Source organism: Drosophila ficusphila, unplaced genomic scaffold, assembly GCF_018152265.1.
Source record: "Drosophila ficusphila isolate 14025-0441.05 unplaced genomic scaffold, ASM1815226v1 contig_791, whole genome shotgun sequence".
Taxonomy (NCBI): Eukaryota; Metazoa; Arthropoda; class Insecta; order Diptera; family Drosophilidae; genus Drosophila; species Drosophila ficusphila.
In genome coordinates this window covers 4,864,925-4,878,687 of record NW_025064737.1, presented here as the reverse complement: position 1 = coordinate 4,878,687, position 13,763 = coordinate 4,864,925, and the positions used below count along the sequence as shown (strand labels likewise).

The 13,763-nt window shown below is 43.7% G+C and overlaps 4 protein-coding genes across 9 annotated transcripts in view; 2 read left to right on the top strand and 2 right to left on the bottom strand.

Moving 5' to 3' along the window:
• The window catches only part of LOC108098502 (5'-AMP-activated protein kinase subunit gamma-1), a 70,850-nt gene extending 64,657 nt beyond the window's left edge, over positions 1-6,193 (top strand). For 5 of the 6 annotated variants that reach the window (XM_017201424.2, XM_017201423.2, XM_017201429.2 and 2 more), the window contains 5 exons: positions 684-732; positions 3,858-4,148; positions 4,208-4,386; positions 4,451-4,654; positions 4,997-6,193. In XM_017201424.2, the coding sequence (XP_017056913.1) occupies positions 684-732; positions 3,858-4,148; positions 4,208-4,386; positions 4,451-4,654; positions 4,997-5,809 (1,536 nt within the window). In that variant the 3' untranslated portion in view covers positions 5,810-6,193. Of the gene's footprint in view, positions 1-683; positions 733-3,413; positions 3,772-3,857; positions 4,149-4,207; positions 4,387-4,450; positions 4,655-4,996 lie in introns of those variants that run through there. The other variant, XM_017201430.2, reaches the window with a different exon arrangement.
• Positions 6,194-9,712: 3,519 nt separating this feature from the next.
• LOC108098655 (replication factor C subunit 2) lies at positions 9,713-10,925 on the bottom strand. The gene has a single exon (XM_017201731.2). The coding sequence runs from the start codon at positions 10,854-10,856 to the stop codon at positions 9,792-9,794; it is 1,065 nt and encodes a 354-aa protein (XP_017057220.1). The 5' UTR covers positions 10,857-10,925; the 3' UTR covers positions 9,713-9,791.
• A 254-nt stretch (positions 10,926-11,179) lies between these two features.
• LOC108098637 (DDRGK domain-containing protein 1) lies at positions 11,180-12,379 on the top strand. Its single transcript, XM_017201712.2, has 2 exons — positions 11,180-11,365; positions 11,427-12,379. The coding sequence occupies exons 1-2, from the start codon at positions 11,275-11,277 to the stop codon at positions 12,263-12,265; spliced, it is 930 nt and encodes a 309-aa protein (XP_017057201.1). The 5' UTR covers positions 11,180-11,274; the 3' UTR covers positions 12,266-12,379.
• Positions 12,282-13,750, bottom strand: LOC108098636 (transmembrane emp24 domain-containing protein eca-like). The gene is made up of 4 exons (XM_017201711.2): positions 13,513-13,750; positions 12,898-13,448; positions 12,665-12,836; positions 12,282-12,602 (listed from the first exon to the last, which is right to left on the bottom strand). The coding sequence occupies exons 1-4, from the start codon at positions 13,643-13,645 to the stop codon at positions 12,400-12,402; spliced, it is 1,059 nt and encodes a 352-aa protein (XP_017057200.1). The 5' UTR covers positions 13,646-13,750; the 3' UTR covers positions 12,282-12,399.
• Positions 13,751-13,763: the final 13 nt, after the last annotated feature.

Below are 13,763 nucleotides of genomic sequence, written 5' to 3'. Positions count from 1 at the left end.
TTAATATCAATAGCCAATCAGCTTCTACGCACACTCAAAGGTCCCAAAAACGCGTGTTTTTGCATATTTCACAGCCTTATAATACCATATTGTTATAAGCGTTTTATGCAAGTTCAATATCTATTAATTAAAATATATTAAGCAAATATACCGTTAGGCTTTTATAACAATGCTTTAAAAATGTTTTCTCCCAGCTCTATACTCTGGGCGACTACGTATGGAACTTGTTACGCGAGGATACCTCTGAAAAATCCAAAAAAAATCAGAAAAAAATTTCACTTTTAAAAAAAATAATAGTTTATTAAAAATAAAATAAAAAATAAAATTTTGTGTTAAATATTTTCATAATAATAATTTCATAAAATTTATCATAAAAAAAGAAATCCTATCACTTAGAAGGTGGCATAAATATTTTTGTGCATAACTTATGCCCCTTAACCGAAAACAATCAAAAAAGTAACTCAAACAAACATTTCGTTAAATTTTGTCGCACAGTGTAATAGTTCACTCTGCACTCTCTTGTGTAGTTAGCAGCTATAAATTAAGTTTTATCATTTCGAAAGTTAATTAAGCAGGTGTTTTTTCCTATAACGAAAACTAGATTTTGTGTAAAACTTTGAAAAGTTAATTAGCATTCACTTAAATTATGTGATTTTAATTAAATGTTTGTGTGTTTTTTCCAGTTGCCTGTTGCTGATCCGTTCCTTGAGAAAGTAAACCTATCTGACCTGGGTAAGTTTTCGATTAACCCTCGTATTAAGCACCTATGTCCCTCACTTCCTTCACCTTGCCCACCTTGGGAACAAACAAAATGTTTAATTAAAATAAATTAGCAAAACACTCTTGGCATTCGATCAAGAGTCGGCCTCTGAGGATTTCTTCGGGCACACGACGCCATCGCCACAAAAAAAAACAAAATCTACATATGTATATACAAATCGGTTGAAGAAGCAGACGAGCTATGGAATCAAAGCCATAACTCACAGGGATTATGGTAACAGCAATGGCCGATCCGCTCGTTGACGTGGGCGGTCTAAAATGCGACACAGAACATAATCATTAGGGAGCGAACATGTATATCATTTTCTATTTTCCGCTGGGAATAGTGGGTTTCGGTAGTAGGCTAAAAACCTATTCACCTAGACCACCGAACACACCCCCAAAAGTTTCGTACTTATTCATTCTTTTTTACCAAAGCTAATTATAAGTTCGAAGTACGCAGCTCGGGGAAAAATCGAAAACAAGGAGAGCAATGGCAAGGGAAAGGAAAATAGTGCATGTAATTTGTTGGCAATTTCAGACATTTCATGATCCTCATTAACGTCAATTCCCCACCGATCCGATCCGATCCGATCCGATCCAAAGCGATCTCTCACCGAAGATTATATTCAATTTATATAGCGCTCTGAGAACTTTTCGATTTTGTTTCGAGGTTTCTGCTCAGAGTAGTGCTTCCCATTTGTATTTTGTTCGGTCTATCATTTGTTTGTTTCTGCGCTTTTCCCTGACGAAAACTGAAAACTTTTCCCACCCAGAGAGCTACAAAGGCAGAGAGGGAGCGGAGATGGAAAACAACACAGACTGCAGATCAGTTTATGATAAAATTTCGAATCGTTTAGAACGTCGCCAACGAAGACGGGCAGACGACAAAAATTCGGCGAATTTCCGTGTGTTTTTCGTGTGGAATTATTGGCAGCAGTAACGGCGGCAGCAGTTCGCGATCTATATGTGTGTGTCTTCTATATGTGCCAAAGTGTGTCTGCGGATATAGCCCAGAGTCGTGGGAATAATTACTTACCAGCCCAACAATCGAACCGACCAACCGAAAGCCAAAGTCGACCCATCGAAGGTCTTCGCTTCCCTGTTAGTCATTCGTCAAGAATTTTCGAATAGCGCCGCGACGCCAAAAGCAACTGAGCCACAACCGCCACCTCGCACCGCCCAATTGCCCATTGCCACCCACTGTGGAAATGGGTTTTCAATTGTTTTGATCCCACACAGCGTAAAGAAATAGCAGAATAATCAACAAACCAACAATGAACGCCAAGGAGCCTTTCAATTAACTCGTTCGACTCGTGGCCCGCTGTCAAAAGAAACGCAAAACGCTGAGGAATATACCATAGAATCTCGGAATCGATAACCCATATATACCTTTGCATTTGCGTACGAATGTATATGCATTAAAAAGCAATCAAAGCAACTGAAAACCCACCGATTTCATCGAGAACGAGAGAGAAGTACGAAAAATAATGAAGAGCCTTCGCCTCCATTTCTTCGGGATTTTTATCTCGATTTCTTTCGACTTTCTTTATCTTTTCGAACGATTCGCCGCCCGGCAACCGCAGTAAATTCCGTATATTAAACAACATTTAAATGTTTACACAGCTCAGTCGGAAAATCTTTTTGCCATTTGCCTAAAGCTCCAAATATTTTACAATTTATTTCAATGTATATTTTTCCTGCCGCGGTATTTGACCTTCGCTTTTTTTCTATATTATTTTCGTTAGTCTTTAAACATTCTGTTTATATATTTGCTGATTTTGCGGTGGACATCATCCGGATAATTTGTTGGAAATACTTCTAGCGACGGATTAGAAATGTTCCGAAGCATAGCCAAAGTCAAGACGAAAGTTTTTCATGTTAGTTTATTTATAATTTAAAAACTTTCTTTCCTTTTCAATAAATAATAATTATACTTTGATCCTTGTCCACGTCAAATGAATATTCTTCAGAAACTATAGATTTCCTAAATAGATTTCCAAATGTATTTTGGCTTAAGATCCAAAATAATCGTCATAGACAGTCATATTTTCAGTGTTGATGCCTTATGCTGCGGTTAATTAATTTCTTGGCACAGCCGTCTGTCCCAATATCTGTTATATGGGTGTAATGGCTCCGACAATATAGCTGAATGCTGAATCGGTGAATGTTTGGCTTGCATTTATCAGGCCCCCGACAAGACCGATCTACAGCCTCTGTGAATATATATGCGCTTTTATATAGTTTTTGATTAACACCTTTTGGCCCCGCCTCAATATTTATTTGTTTACATTGTGCCAGAGCCGTCTAGATCGTAAACCCTCTCCCTTGCGATCTCTTTGTCTCGTCGAGAATTGAAATAATATTTATTGTTGAACAATTTGGTGAATCTATTCTATTTTGGTGTGTTTGGCGTGTTTGTGGCCGCTTCTGTTGGTTATGTCGTACGCTAAATTTATTTTAATTAAAAATGTCTTAATTTAATTAATCGAAACGCGCGCGCCCGAAAATCTATGGCGGCGGTTTGTTCTTTTCTTGGGTTCGTTTTCGATCAGTTCACGTCAATAGTGTTTTACTGCCTCAGCTAGAAACAGTGAGAAGCGCGTAGAACGGCGCTGATCTGTTAGCGGTCTGTTAGTGGCCTGTTAACTAGTTGGTTGATCAATTAGGCACGCCAATTAGCAGAGTCGCCCAGTTAATTGTTAGCACCCACAGACCTCAGACACAAGACCAGATCGAATCGGATCGTATCAGACTAGCGTTATGCGACACTGACAATCGCTGAAATTAACAAACCCTTCAAAAAGAAAGTAAAGTGTGAAAAAGAGCAGACTGAGAACCCAGAACGCATGTTACAGTTGCACTTCTACTCGAATCATGCGGGTCGCCTGGTGCTGGGAGGTGGCAATGGTCGCCCGGCCGACGTCCTTTGCTACCCGCTGGAGAGCATCAAAGAGTTCGAGCAGATCTCCGAGGCCTGGAAGCGTCTGCTAGCCGAGCTGCTCAAGAAAGGTGCCCATCCATAGTGATTCCAATCTGTCCCCTTTCCTTCCACAAGTAATTCCTTCTCTAATCCAAATGTTTTCTTATTCCTGCAGAGGAGGACGACTCACAGATCTTCGTGAAGTTCTTTCGCTTTCACAAGTGCTATGATCTGATACCCACCTCCGCCAAGTTGGTCGTCTTCGACACCCAGCTCCTCGTGAAGAAGGCCTTCTACGCCTTGGTCTACAACGGCGTAAGGGCGGCTCCGCTCTGGGATTCGGAGAAGCAACAGTTCGTGGGCATGCTAACGATCACTGACTTCATCAAGATCCTGCAAATGTATTACAAGTCGCCAAACGCCTCCATGGAGCAGCTGGAGGAGCACAAGCTGGACACGTGGCGAAGTAAGTGGAGTCCAGAAGAGCTGTTTTGAGATCTTAAACTAATCAAATTCTTTGTTTAGGTGTACTGCACAACCAGGTGATGCCGTTGGTCAGCATCGGGCCGGATGCCTCCCTCTACGATGCCATCAAAATTCTCATCCACAGCCGCATTCATCGCCTGCCCGTCATCGATCCGGCGACCGGCAATGTCCTCTACATCCTGACACACAAACGCATACTGAGGTTCCTCTTCCTATACGTGAGTTGATGGATTTGGTTGTACCTAAATTCAGGGAAACTCATGTGGTATATTCTGTTTGCAGATTAATGAATTACCAAAGCCCGCGTACATGCAAAGGAGTTTGCGCGAACTGAAGATCGGCACCTACAACAACATCGAGACTGCCGACGAGACGACGAGCATCATCACGGCGCTCAAGAAGTTTGTGGAGCGACGCGTCTCGGCGCTTCCATTGGTGGATTCCGAGGGACGGCTCGTCGATATCTACGCAAAGTTTGATGTGATTGTAAGTATCCAAATGGGTGTCGCAACTCAATTCCCAAGGGATTCGAATTAGTTCTTTAGTTCTCAATTACTACTTACCCTTATTATAAGGATTTGTATATATTGTGTTTTTGTAGAAGAATTATTTTTAATTTGGCCAATCCATATATAGCTTCTATAATTAAAAGCAATTAATGTTGATTGTCTCAAGAACTTACGATAGATTTTAAAGTGTTCATTAGATAATCGATATAATAAAACTCTGAAGTACACATTTAGAAAAGAAATAAAAATTAAGATTGAATATCTGAAGTTTTGTGAAATTAGTGCCTGAATTATTAATTGATTAAAATATTTCTTTCAGAATCTCGCTGCTGAGAAAACCTACAACGATCTCGATGTGTCGCTGCGCAAGGCGAACGAGCACCGCAACGAGTGGTTCGAGGGCGTGCAGAAGTGCAATCTGGACGAGTCGCTCTACACGATCATGGAGCGCATCGTGCGCGCCGAGGTGCATCGGCTGGTGGTGGTGGACGAGCACCGCAAGGTGATCGGCATCATCTCGCTGTCGGACATCCTGCTCTACCTGGTGCTGCGGCCGAGTGGCGAAGGCATGGGTGGCTCGGAGAGCTCGCTCCGCGCCACCGATCCCGTCCTGCTGCGCAAGGTGGCCGAGGTGGAGATTCCACCGACGGCCGCCACGACGACGACAACGCCCCCGCCTCGCAGTCCATCGGCCGGATCCGGCAACCGCAGCCTGATCGAGGACATACCCGAGGAGGAGCCAGCGCCGCCGAGGAGCGACGACGCCGACAGTGATAACAACAAGTCCGCCAGTGAGGACAAGGCCAACAACAATCAGCACGACCAGACGACGACGACGACAACGGCGGCAACGGCGACGGCCAATGGTGATAGCAGTAATAGTCCCGTGGAAGTGTCCTTCGCCGACGAGGCGCACGAGGAGGAGGAGGAGGCCGCCGACCAGGTCGAGCGCAGCAATTGTGATGACGATGATGATCAGGCGGCGGTCCTGGCGGAGATCGAGCGCAAAAAGGCATCCGCGAGAGCGTCCGACGAGGACGACGATGGGCTGAGCAGCGCCGTGTCCGCTGCCTCCGCTTTGGGCCAGTCACTGACGCCCGCGGCGCGAGAAATGGCGTTGGTTAGTGAATAATAAGCCCCTTAATTTAAACACAAGCTAAACAGATACAGCTGCAACAACAGAAACAAACAGAAGCAAAACAAAACAAAACAAAACAAAAACAATTGCTAAACAAGAACTAAGAACCCAAAACAAAACAAAACAAAACAATAATGATAAAGCAGAGAAAATTATATTTGAATATTAATAGTTGTTAAGGATATATTATTACAATTATGAAATATTATGTATTTTACAACAAGCAACTAAAAGCAAAACAAAAACAAAAAGCTGTTAACAAGATGTTTATATATACACACAAGAGAACGAAAACAAAACAACAAATTACATTAGAATGTCTTTAAATTTTAAACGATGTAATTGATTATTATATGATAGTACAGTACAAGTGAAAAACTGTGTTTCGTATTGGATTGCCACTGAATTGGAAAGTTGTTTGGGTTCGAATTCCAGAATGGGAAAATCCTGTGTTCAGTATTTTGCCACGTCAGGTATAAAAAGTTTCGTTTTTAATAATATTTATTTGAAATCTCTGGGCTTGACCTGTCAAGAACAATACATTAAAATACTTGCATCAACAGAAGTTTCCGTCTTTGGAACTGTTTGCTATCTGAAATTATATTTTATACCCACTTTTTGAATCCGTTGAATTTTTTAGTAAGTGGTACCTCTTGCGTCCTTCAAATTATATTCCATAAAACACCAATAAGGGAAGCTTATATACCCTTGCAGTCACCACAAATGTCGAGCAATGCATAAAGGCCAAACAACATTAAAGTTATGACGATTTTTCTATTTATATTTCCAAATTTTCACAGAGTGTTACTATGGCAGCTTTATGATATAGTCGTCCGATTTTCATGAAATTTAATCCAATTATTTATTTATATCCAATCAAAACTACTTTTCAGAGCATGCCACTTCAAAATTGGATTAAAATAAGAATTGTTTTGGGCTTCGAATTCGTGAATTTTGGTCAATTTTCCACAAAACCCATTTTTATACTCTTGCAGAGCAAAAGGGTATTATAATTTCAGTCAGAAGTTTGCAACGCAGTGAAGGGGACACCTCAGACCCCATAAAGTATATATATTCTTGATCAGCATCACGAGTAGAATCAGAATACGTCTGTACGTCTGTCCGTCTGTCCATTTGTCCGTCTGTCCGTTTCCGCGCAAACTGGTCTCTCAGCTTTAAAGCTATCTTGCTGAAACTTTCACAAAAGGTGTGTAGTTATTGCACGCAGTATATAAGTCGGAACGGGCCGGATCGGCCGGCTATATCGGATAGCTCCCATACCAAAAAATGAAATAAAAAATTCTCACGCTGTTGTTTTAATCAGATCGACTTGATTTCTTCAAGAAAGCGTTTTCGAATTATTATTGAATTTCGGATTAAATTTGATCAAAATCGGATAACTCTATCATATAGCTGCAGTGGCGGATTTACGAGGGTGGTTTTAGGGGTTCAAGCCTCTACCAAAAAGCCCCGCAGAGCCGTAAAAATGAATTGAAACTATTCGTTTTTTTCGTATTCGTATTTTTTTTCAATCGAAAAAGCATCAATTAATTAATTACTTGTGCGCTGCGTGCTATTTCGTGACACGCACAAAGAATCAGCGTGGTTTCGCATCTCTGATCTGATGTTTAATTCGAAATAACGGTTCTTTCGAGTGATGCGGCATTCTGATTGGTGGAAACAGTGAGGGGAAGTGTGCCAAGGACAGTTAACTTAAAAAAGAACCGTTACTTAAGTAAATTCAGTTTTACCAGCTGCAACCTGCTATTGTTTATGTTGGCCTGGTGTCAGAAATCGAATTTCATATTTAAATTTTCTGGTTTCAAGATCCCAAACACCAGGCAAACAGAAAGGCTTAGTAGGTGGATGCTCAGCAGCAGCCTTTATGTATAAGGCAGGGGCGGATGCAAAAAAAAATTTGGGGGGATCCGATCGAACAATTTTTTAGTTTGGCCTGGGAGTCCAATTAAAAATTTATTTAGTTTATATGGTTGAAGGACCGTGTGCTGCAAGGGGTTTCGAAGAAGTCAGAGATTTCGGGGGGAGTCCGGACATCCTGGCTCACCTCCTTTCCTCCGCCCCTGATTAAAAGAATAACATTTTCTGCAAGCAAATTGCGACGAACTAAATTTTAAACACCAGGCCAACATAACCGCTTAGCAGGTGTAAATCGATCAGCTGATCAGCTTAAAATTGGCTTCTTCAGTGTTGAGCGCGTGACAAATTATTCTTGTCACGCCAACAACAACCACATGGAAATTAATTAATTACTTGTGCGCGGCGTGCTATTTCGTGACACGCACAAAGAATCAGCGTGGTTTCGCATCTCTGATCTGATGTTTAATTTGAAATAACGGTTCTTTCGAGTGATGCGGCGTTCTGATTGGTGGAAACAGTGAGGGGAAGTGTGCCAAGGACAGTTAACTTAAAAAAGAACCGTTACTTAAGTAAATTCAGTTTTACCAGCTGCAACCTGCTATTGTTTATGTTGGCCTGGTGTCACAAATCGAATTTCATATTGAAATTGGCTGGTTTCAAGATCCCAAACACCAGGCAAACAGAAAGGCTTAGTAGGTGGATGCTCAGCAGCAGCCTTTAGGTATAAGGCAGGGGCGGATGCAAAAAAAAATTTGGGGGATCCGATCGAACAATTTTTTAGTTTGGCCTGGGAGTCCAATTAAAAATTTATTTAGTTTATATGGTTGAAGGACCGTGTGCTGCAAGGGGTTTCGAAGAAGTCAGAGATTTCGGGGGAGTCCGGACATCCTGGCTCACCTCCTTTCCTCCGCCCCTGATTAAAAGAATAACATTTTCTGCAAGCAAATTGCGACGAACTAAATTTTAAACACCAGGCCAACATAACCGCTTAGCAGGTGTAAATCGATCAGCTGATCAGCTTAAAATTGGCTTCTTCAGTGTTGAGCGCGTGACAAATTATTCTTGTCACGCCAACAACAACCACATGGAAATTAATTAATTACTTGTGCGCGGCGTGCTATTTCGTGACACGCACAAAGAATCAGCGTGGTTTCGCATCTCTGATCTGATGTTTAATTTGAAATAACGGTTCTTTCGAGTGATGCGGCGTTCTGATTGGTGGAAACAGTGAGGGGAAGTGTGCCAAGGACAGTTAACTTAAAAAAGAACCGTTACTTAAGTAAATTCAGTTTTACCAGCTGCAACCTGCTATTGATTATGTTGGCCTGGTGTCACAAATCGAATTTCATATTGAAATTTGCTGGTTTCAAGATCCCAAACACCAGGCAAACAGAAAGGCTTAGTAGGTGGATGCTCAGCAGCAGCCTTTATGTATAAGGCAGGGGCGGATGCAAAAAAAAATTTGGGGGATCCGATCGAACAATTTTTTAGTTTGGCCTGGGAGTCCAATTAAAAATTTATTTAGTTTATATGGTTGAAGGACCGTGTGCTGCAAGGGGTTTCGAAGAAGTCAGAGATTTCGGGGGAGTCCGGACATCCTGGCTCACCTCCTTTCGTCCGCCCCTGATAAAAAGAATAACATTTTCTGCAAGCAAATTGCGACGAACTAAATTTTAAACACCAGGCCTAGAAACTATTCGTTTTTTTCATATTCGTATTTTTTTTCCATCTAATGGATTTTGTTGTTGTAATTTTTAATAAAAAAGTGAAACATGCTTTGGGAACAAGTAAAAAAATTCCAAGAGTAACCCCCTACTACTTCGCCTGGTACTTCAAAGTGCGTTTGGCCCAAAAATTGCTGCCTTGACTGACCGATATATAGAAATCCGATTTTTAAAAAATTTAATTTATGATCAAAAATGACGGCGTGATAATGTTTTATACATATGTAGGTATATACTTTCTGAGATCTGAGGTGTCTTCTACCGAGTTGCAAGGGTATAAAAAAAATTCAACATATCATGCATGATGACATATGTATATTTTAACAGTTTAAATGAGTATGATAAATGTGTGTATAAATGTGTTGGAAGTGGATTTATATTTTTAGAGCTAAAATGATACAGCAGCCGAGGTCCATGATCTGCAGGTACTCGGAACCGCCGTCCTGCAGGCGGAAGCAACATTCACCTAGCTTATCACAGATCTTGGCCTTCTGTGGGTCATTCAGCCCCGGATGGTGGACAATGTACTCGACAAACTGCTCCATCATCTGGCCAACGCTGTAAGCGGAATAGCCGATATCCCGCACAAACTTCTCCAGGCGCTCGTAGTTTCCCGAGCGACAGACCTCGAGGTAGTCGTCCAGGAAGTAATCCGGAATAACGCCCGACATCTCGAACAGGTCCGCCGTGTTTATGGTGTGTTCGGGGCCCTTCAACCGGTAGCAGGACTGCAGTGTGGTGATGGCACGGCGCAGATCTCCGCCAGAAATCTTCACAATCGACTTGTAGGCATTCTCCTCGATATTGACGCCCTCCATTTCGCAAATGTGCTTCAGACGGTCGATCACCTTGTCGTCGCCCAGCGCCTTGAAGCGAAACTTTGAGCAGCGCGAGGTGATGGGCACAATGATGCGGGACACATAGTTGCAGATCAAACAGAAGCGGGTGCTCCGACTCTCCTTCTCCATGGTGCGTCGCAGAGCGGACTGGGCAGCGTGGGTCATCGAGTCGGCCTCATCCAGAATAATGATTTTGAAGGGCGGGCAAGGCCTGCCATCTGGACGCACGCTGCTGGCGGAGAGCTGCGAGAAGTTCTTGATCTTGGTGCGCACCACGTTGATGCCTCGCTCATCGGAGGCGTTTAGCTCCAGTATACGGTCCTTAAACATGTCCCCAAAGATCTGCCTGCTGGCTGCCAGAATCGTACTGGTCTTACCCGTGCCGGGAGGTCCGTAGAGCAGCATGTTGGGCAGGTCCCCGCCCTCGACGCACTTCCGTAGCACTGCTACCACCTCGGACTGCTCCACTACGTCCTCCACATTGCGCGGGCGATATTTCTCCACCCAAGGAGCCGGTGGTTTACGTTTTGTCGCCGCAACTCCCTGGCTCTTCTCCCCTTGTCCCGTCGTCGTTTTACCGGTTTTAAAAAACGCCTTCATTTGGGAATGTTTTTAGCAAACAATAAATTGCAATTCGAAGCGATAACAAAAAGTTTGCCGCGTTCTTGCCGCCAAGTTATTCCGATAAATCTGTTCGATAAAAAGCTATATCTGGCTTTAATCGTTGTGCTAACAGTTGTTCAAAAAGTTTCCCTTGATATCGTGTAGGTGCGAAATCATAACAAAAAATGTATAAAGTGTATTGTCTTAAAGTATGTTTAATAAACGTTTGAGTGGTTTTTAGCCTGTAGAGATCTCTGCGACAGCACCAAAAATAGCTAAATTGGCGGTACTGATGCCGAATTTTGGGCCGCTATCTTGACGTACCATATGTTCATTTTGTTGACGTTTACTTTTTTGCCAGGAACCGAAGAGCACCTGGTTGAAAGGCCTCCAATCGAAGCTTTTTCAAAATAAAATGGACCTGATCATTCTCGTGGGGATTGCCACGGCCCTTTTGGTCGTCATTATTACTCTGTACTTTCTGCAAAAGAAGAATGCCAGCCCAGGTGAGTTGTCAAAAATGGATTCACCATCTAAAAATGCGACTTACTATTGACCCCGAAATAGAAACCAAACCAGCGGCTGCTCCACAACGTGGCGTTCCACAGCGCGCGCAGGAAGGAGTTCCTCGCCGGGCTCAAATAGCCCGAAATCAGCGTAATCGACTGCGCCAAAATGCTCCAGCTGCACCAGTTGCTCCGGCAGCAGGTGCTCCGGCTGCCCCCGGGGACTCCGACAACGATGACGAGGCCCAGGTGGATGCTGATGGTGCCCGGGTACCTCAGGGCGCTGTGCTTGACGAGAAGATGGGCGCCAAGAAGCGGGCCAAGATGGAGGCCAAGGAGCAGAAGCGACTGCAGCGCGAGCAGGAACTGCATGACCGAGAACAGCGCAAGGTGAAGGAGGCCAAGGAGGAGGCTGAACGGAAGCAGCTGGAGGACATCGAGGCGGAGGTGGAGCGCAAGCGACTAGAGGCCGAGCGCCTGGCCAAGGAAGAGCGGGAGCGCAAGGAGCACGAGGAGTACCTGAAGATGAAGGCCGCCTTCAGCGTGGAGGAAGAGGGTTTCGAGGAGGGCGACGCCGACGAACAAGACAGCTTGCTGGCCGACTTTATACAGTACATCAGGGACAACAAGGTAGTCGTCCTCGAGGATTTGGCCGTGGCCTTTAAGCTCAAGACGCAGCAGGCCATCGATCGCATCCAGGAGCTGCAGGCCGATGGCACACTCACTGGCGTGATCGACGATCGCGGCAAGTTTATCTACGTGTCGGAGGAGGAACTCGCGGCAGTGGCCAAGTTTATCAAGCAGCGAGGGCGCGTTTCCATTGCCGAGCTGGCCGAGAGTAGTAACAATCTGATTAACCTGACGCCAGTCTCCGCCGGCGGCGGGGAAGCCAGCTCTTGATGAGATTTGTTAGTCATTTATAAATTAAATTTATATATTTAGATTCGATCTGTTGGTAGAGTAACATGAACAAAACAAATGCAAGCAGACAGACTTCTGATTGGGTATACATAAGTTCCATTTATGCTTTTTACTTAAGAATATACTTTTTCCGGATTCTTTGCCTTGCAATCGTCGCACTCACAGACCAGCAAGAAAGTATCGCCGTGCAAGTGGTCACTTGGATTCCGCTTCGAGCTAACCAAAAGGTTTGTCAACTGAAGATTGGATGCGAAATAGCTTCCCTTCGGTGTTTCCGGAGTCACTGCTGATGGCTTCCTTGAGAACTTGTCAGCAACTGTGTTGGTAATTTAAGAACAATGATTACTCAGTTGACATTCACAAAAGACCTCAAATTACATTCTTTCACTTTGACTTGAAGCCTATCATTGATAATGATTTGTTCATTCTCGTCCGTTGATTCCGGATCTTGCAACTGAGCCAGCCATTGTGAAATTGCGTTGGTAGTTAGTCCCTCACCATTGGAGCCCAGAATGTTCATAAGAGCCTTATACGCCTTCAGTGTCCTGAACTAATTTGTTAAAGGAAAAGGGTAATTAATTGCAATAAACTAGAAATTCCCAATAACTTACTCTGCTTAGCTCTTCGTCATTGAAAACTTTGCAGTACGCCAAGTACAAGGACGGCTTCTTAAATAAAATCCTATACTGCATGACCATGAAAATAAGAAGTACCACAACTTGGGCTATGGCGATGAAGACCATTTCTGAGTAGAGACTGCTAATTTGCTGCTGAAAGCGATCCCCTATGAAGCGCTGGTAGTTCAGTCCCTTTTGTATCGCATCTGCCTGATTCAAAAGCTGGAGAACCCGCAACTGCATATTGTCCAAGTTCTCCTCCCTCTGAATTTTTGCCAAATCGATGGCTCGATCGCCCTTCTTAATGTCCAAATGAACACGCAGCAGAGCACCTTGGAAAAGGGCGGTACTGTTTGATTTCAGGCAGATGCGGTGGGGGCCGGGCCAAAAGGTTGTGAATTTGACGCAGGCCTCTGAGCCATAAACTCGGGAGAGCAGAACCTTTCCGTCACTGTCCCGCACTTCCATATGCATTCCAAGGCCGAAAGGCAAGGGCATAAAGCCGCCGGAGATCCTGGGATCCTCTACCTCCACCCTGAAGTCGACTAATGAGAGGAGTTATAATCAAGTTAGTTGTTCGCATGTTTGGTAGGAAGCTTTGTTACCTACCAATAACATCTGTATCCTCGGGCGTCTCCTCGACAAAGCATTTACGCTCCTTTTCCCGCATAAGGAAGTACAGGCCACAGGTGCTTTGCAGGATGCACAACAGCAGGACCAGGGAGATGAAATAATGCTTCATAGTCGCTCTTTCCAATTCTACATGCGTGCTCTTGCAAAAATATATGAAATTCAGACAAAGCGGATCGTGCTGCAAGCTTATTGATAACCTGAAGTGTTGAACAACGTTAAGCTTCTCC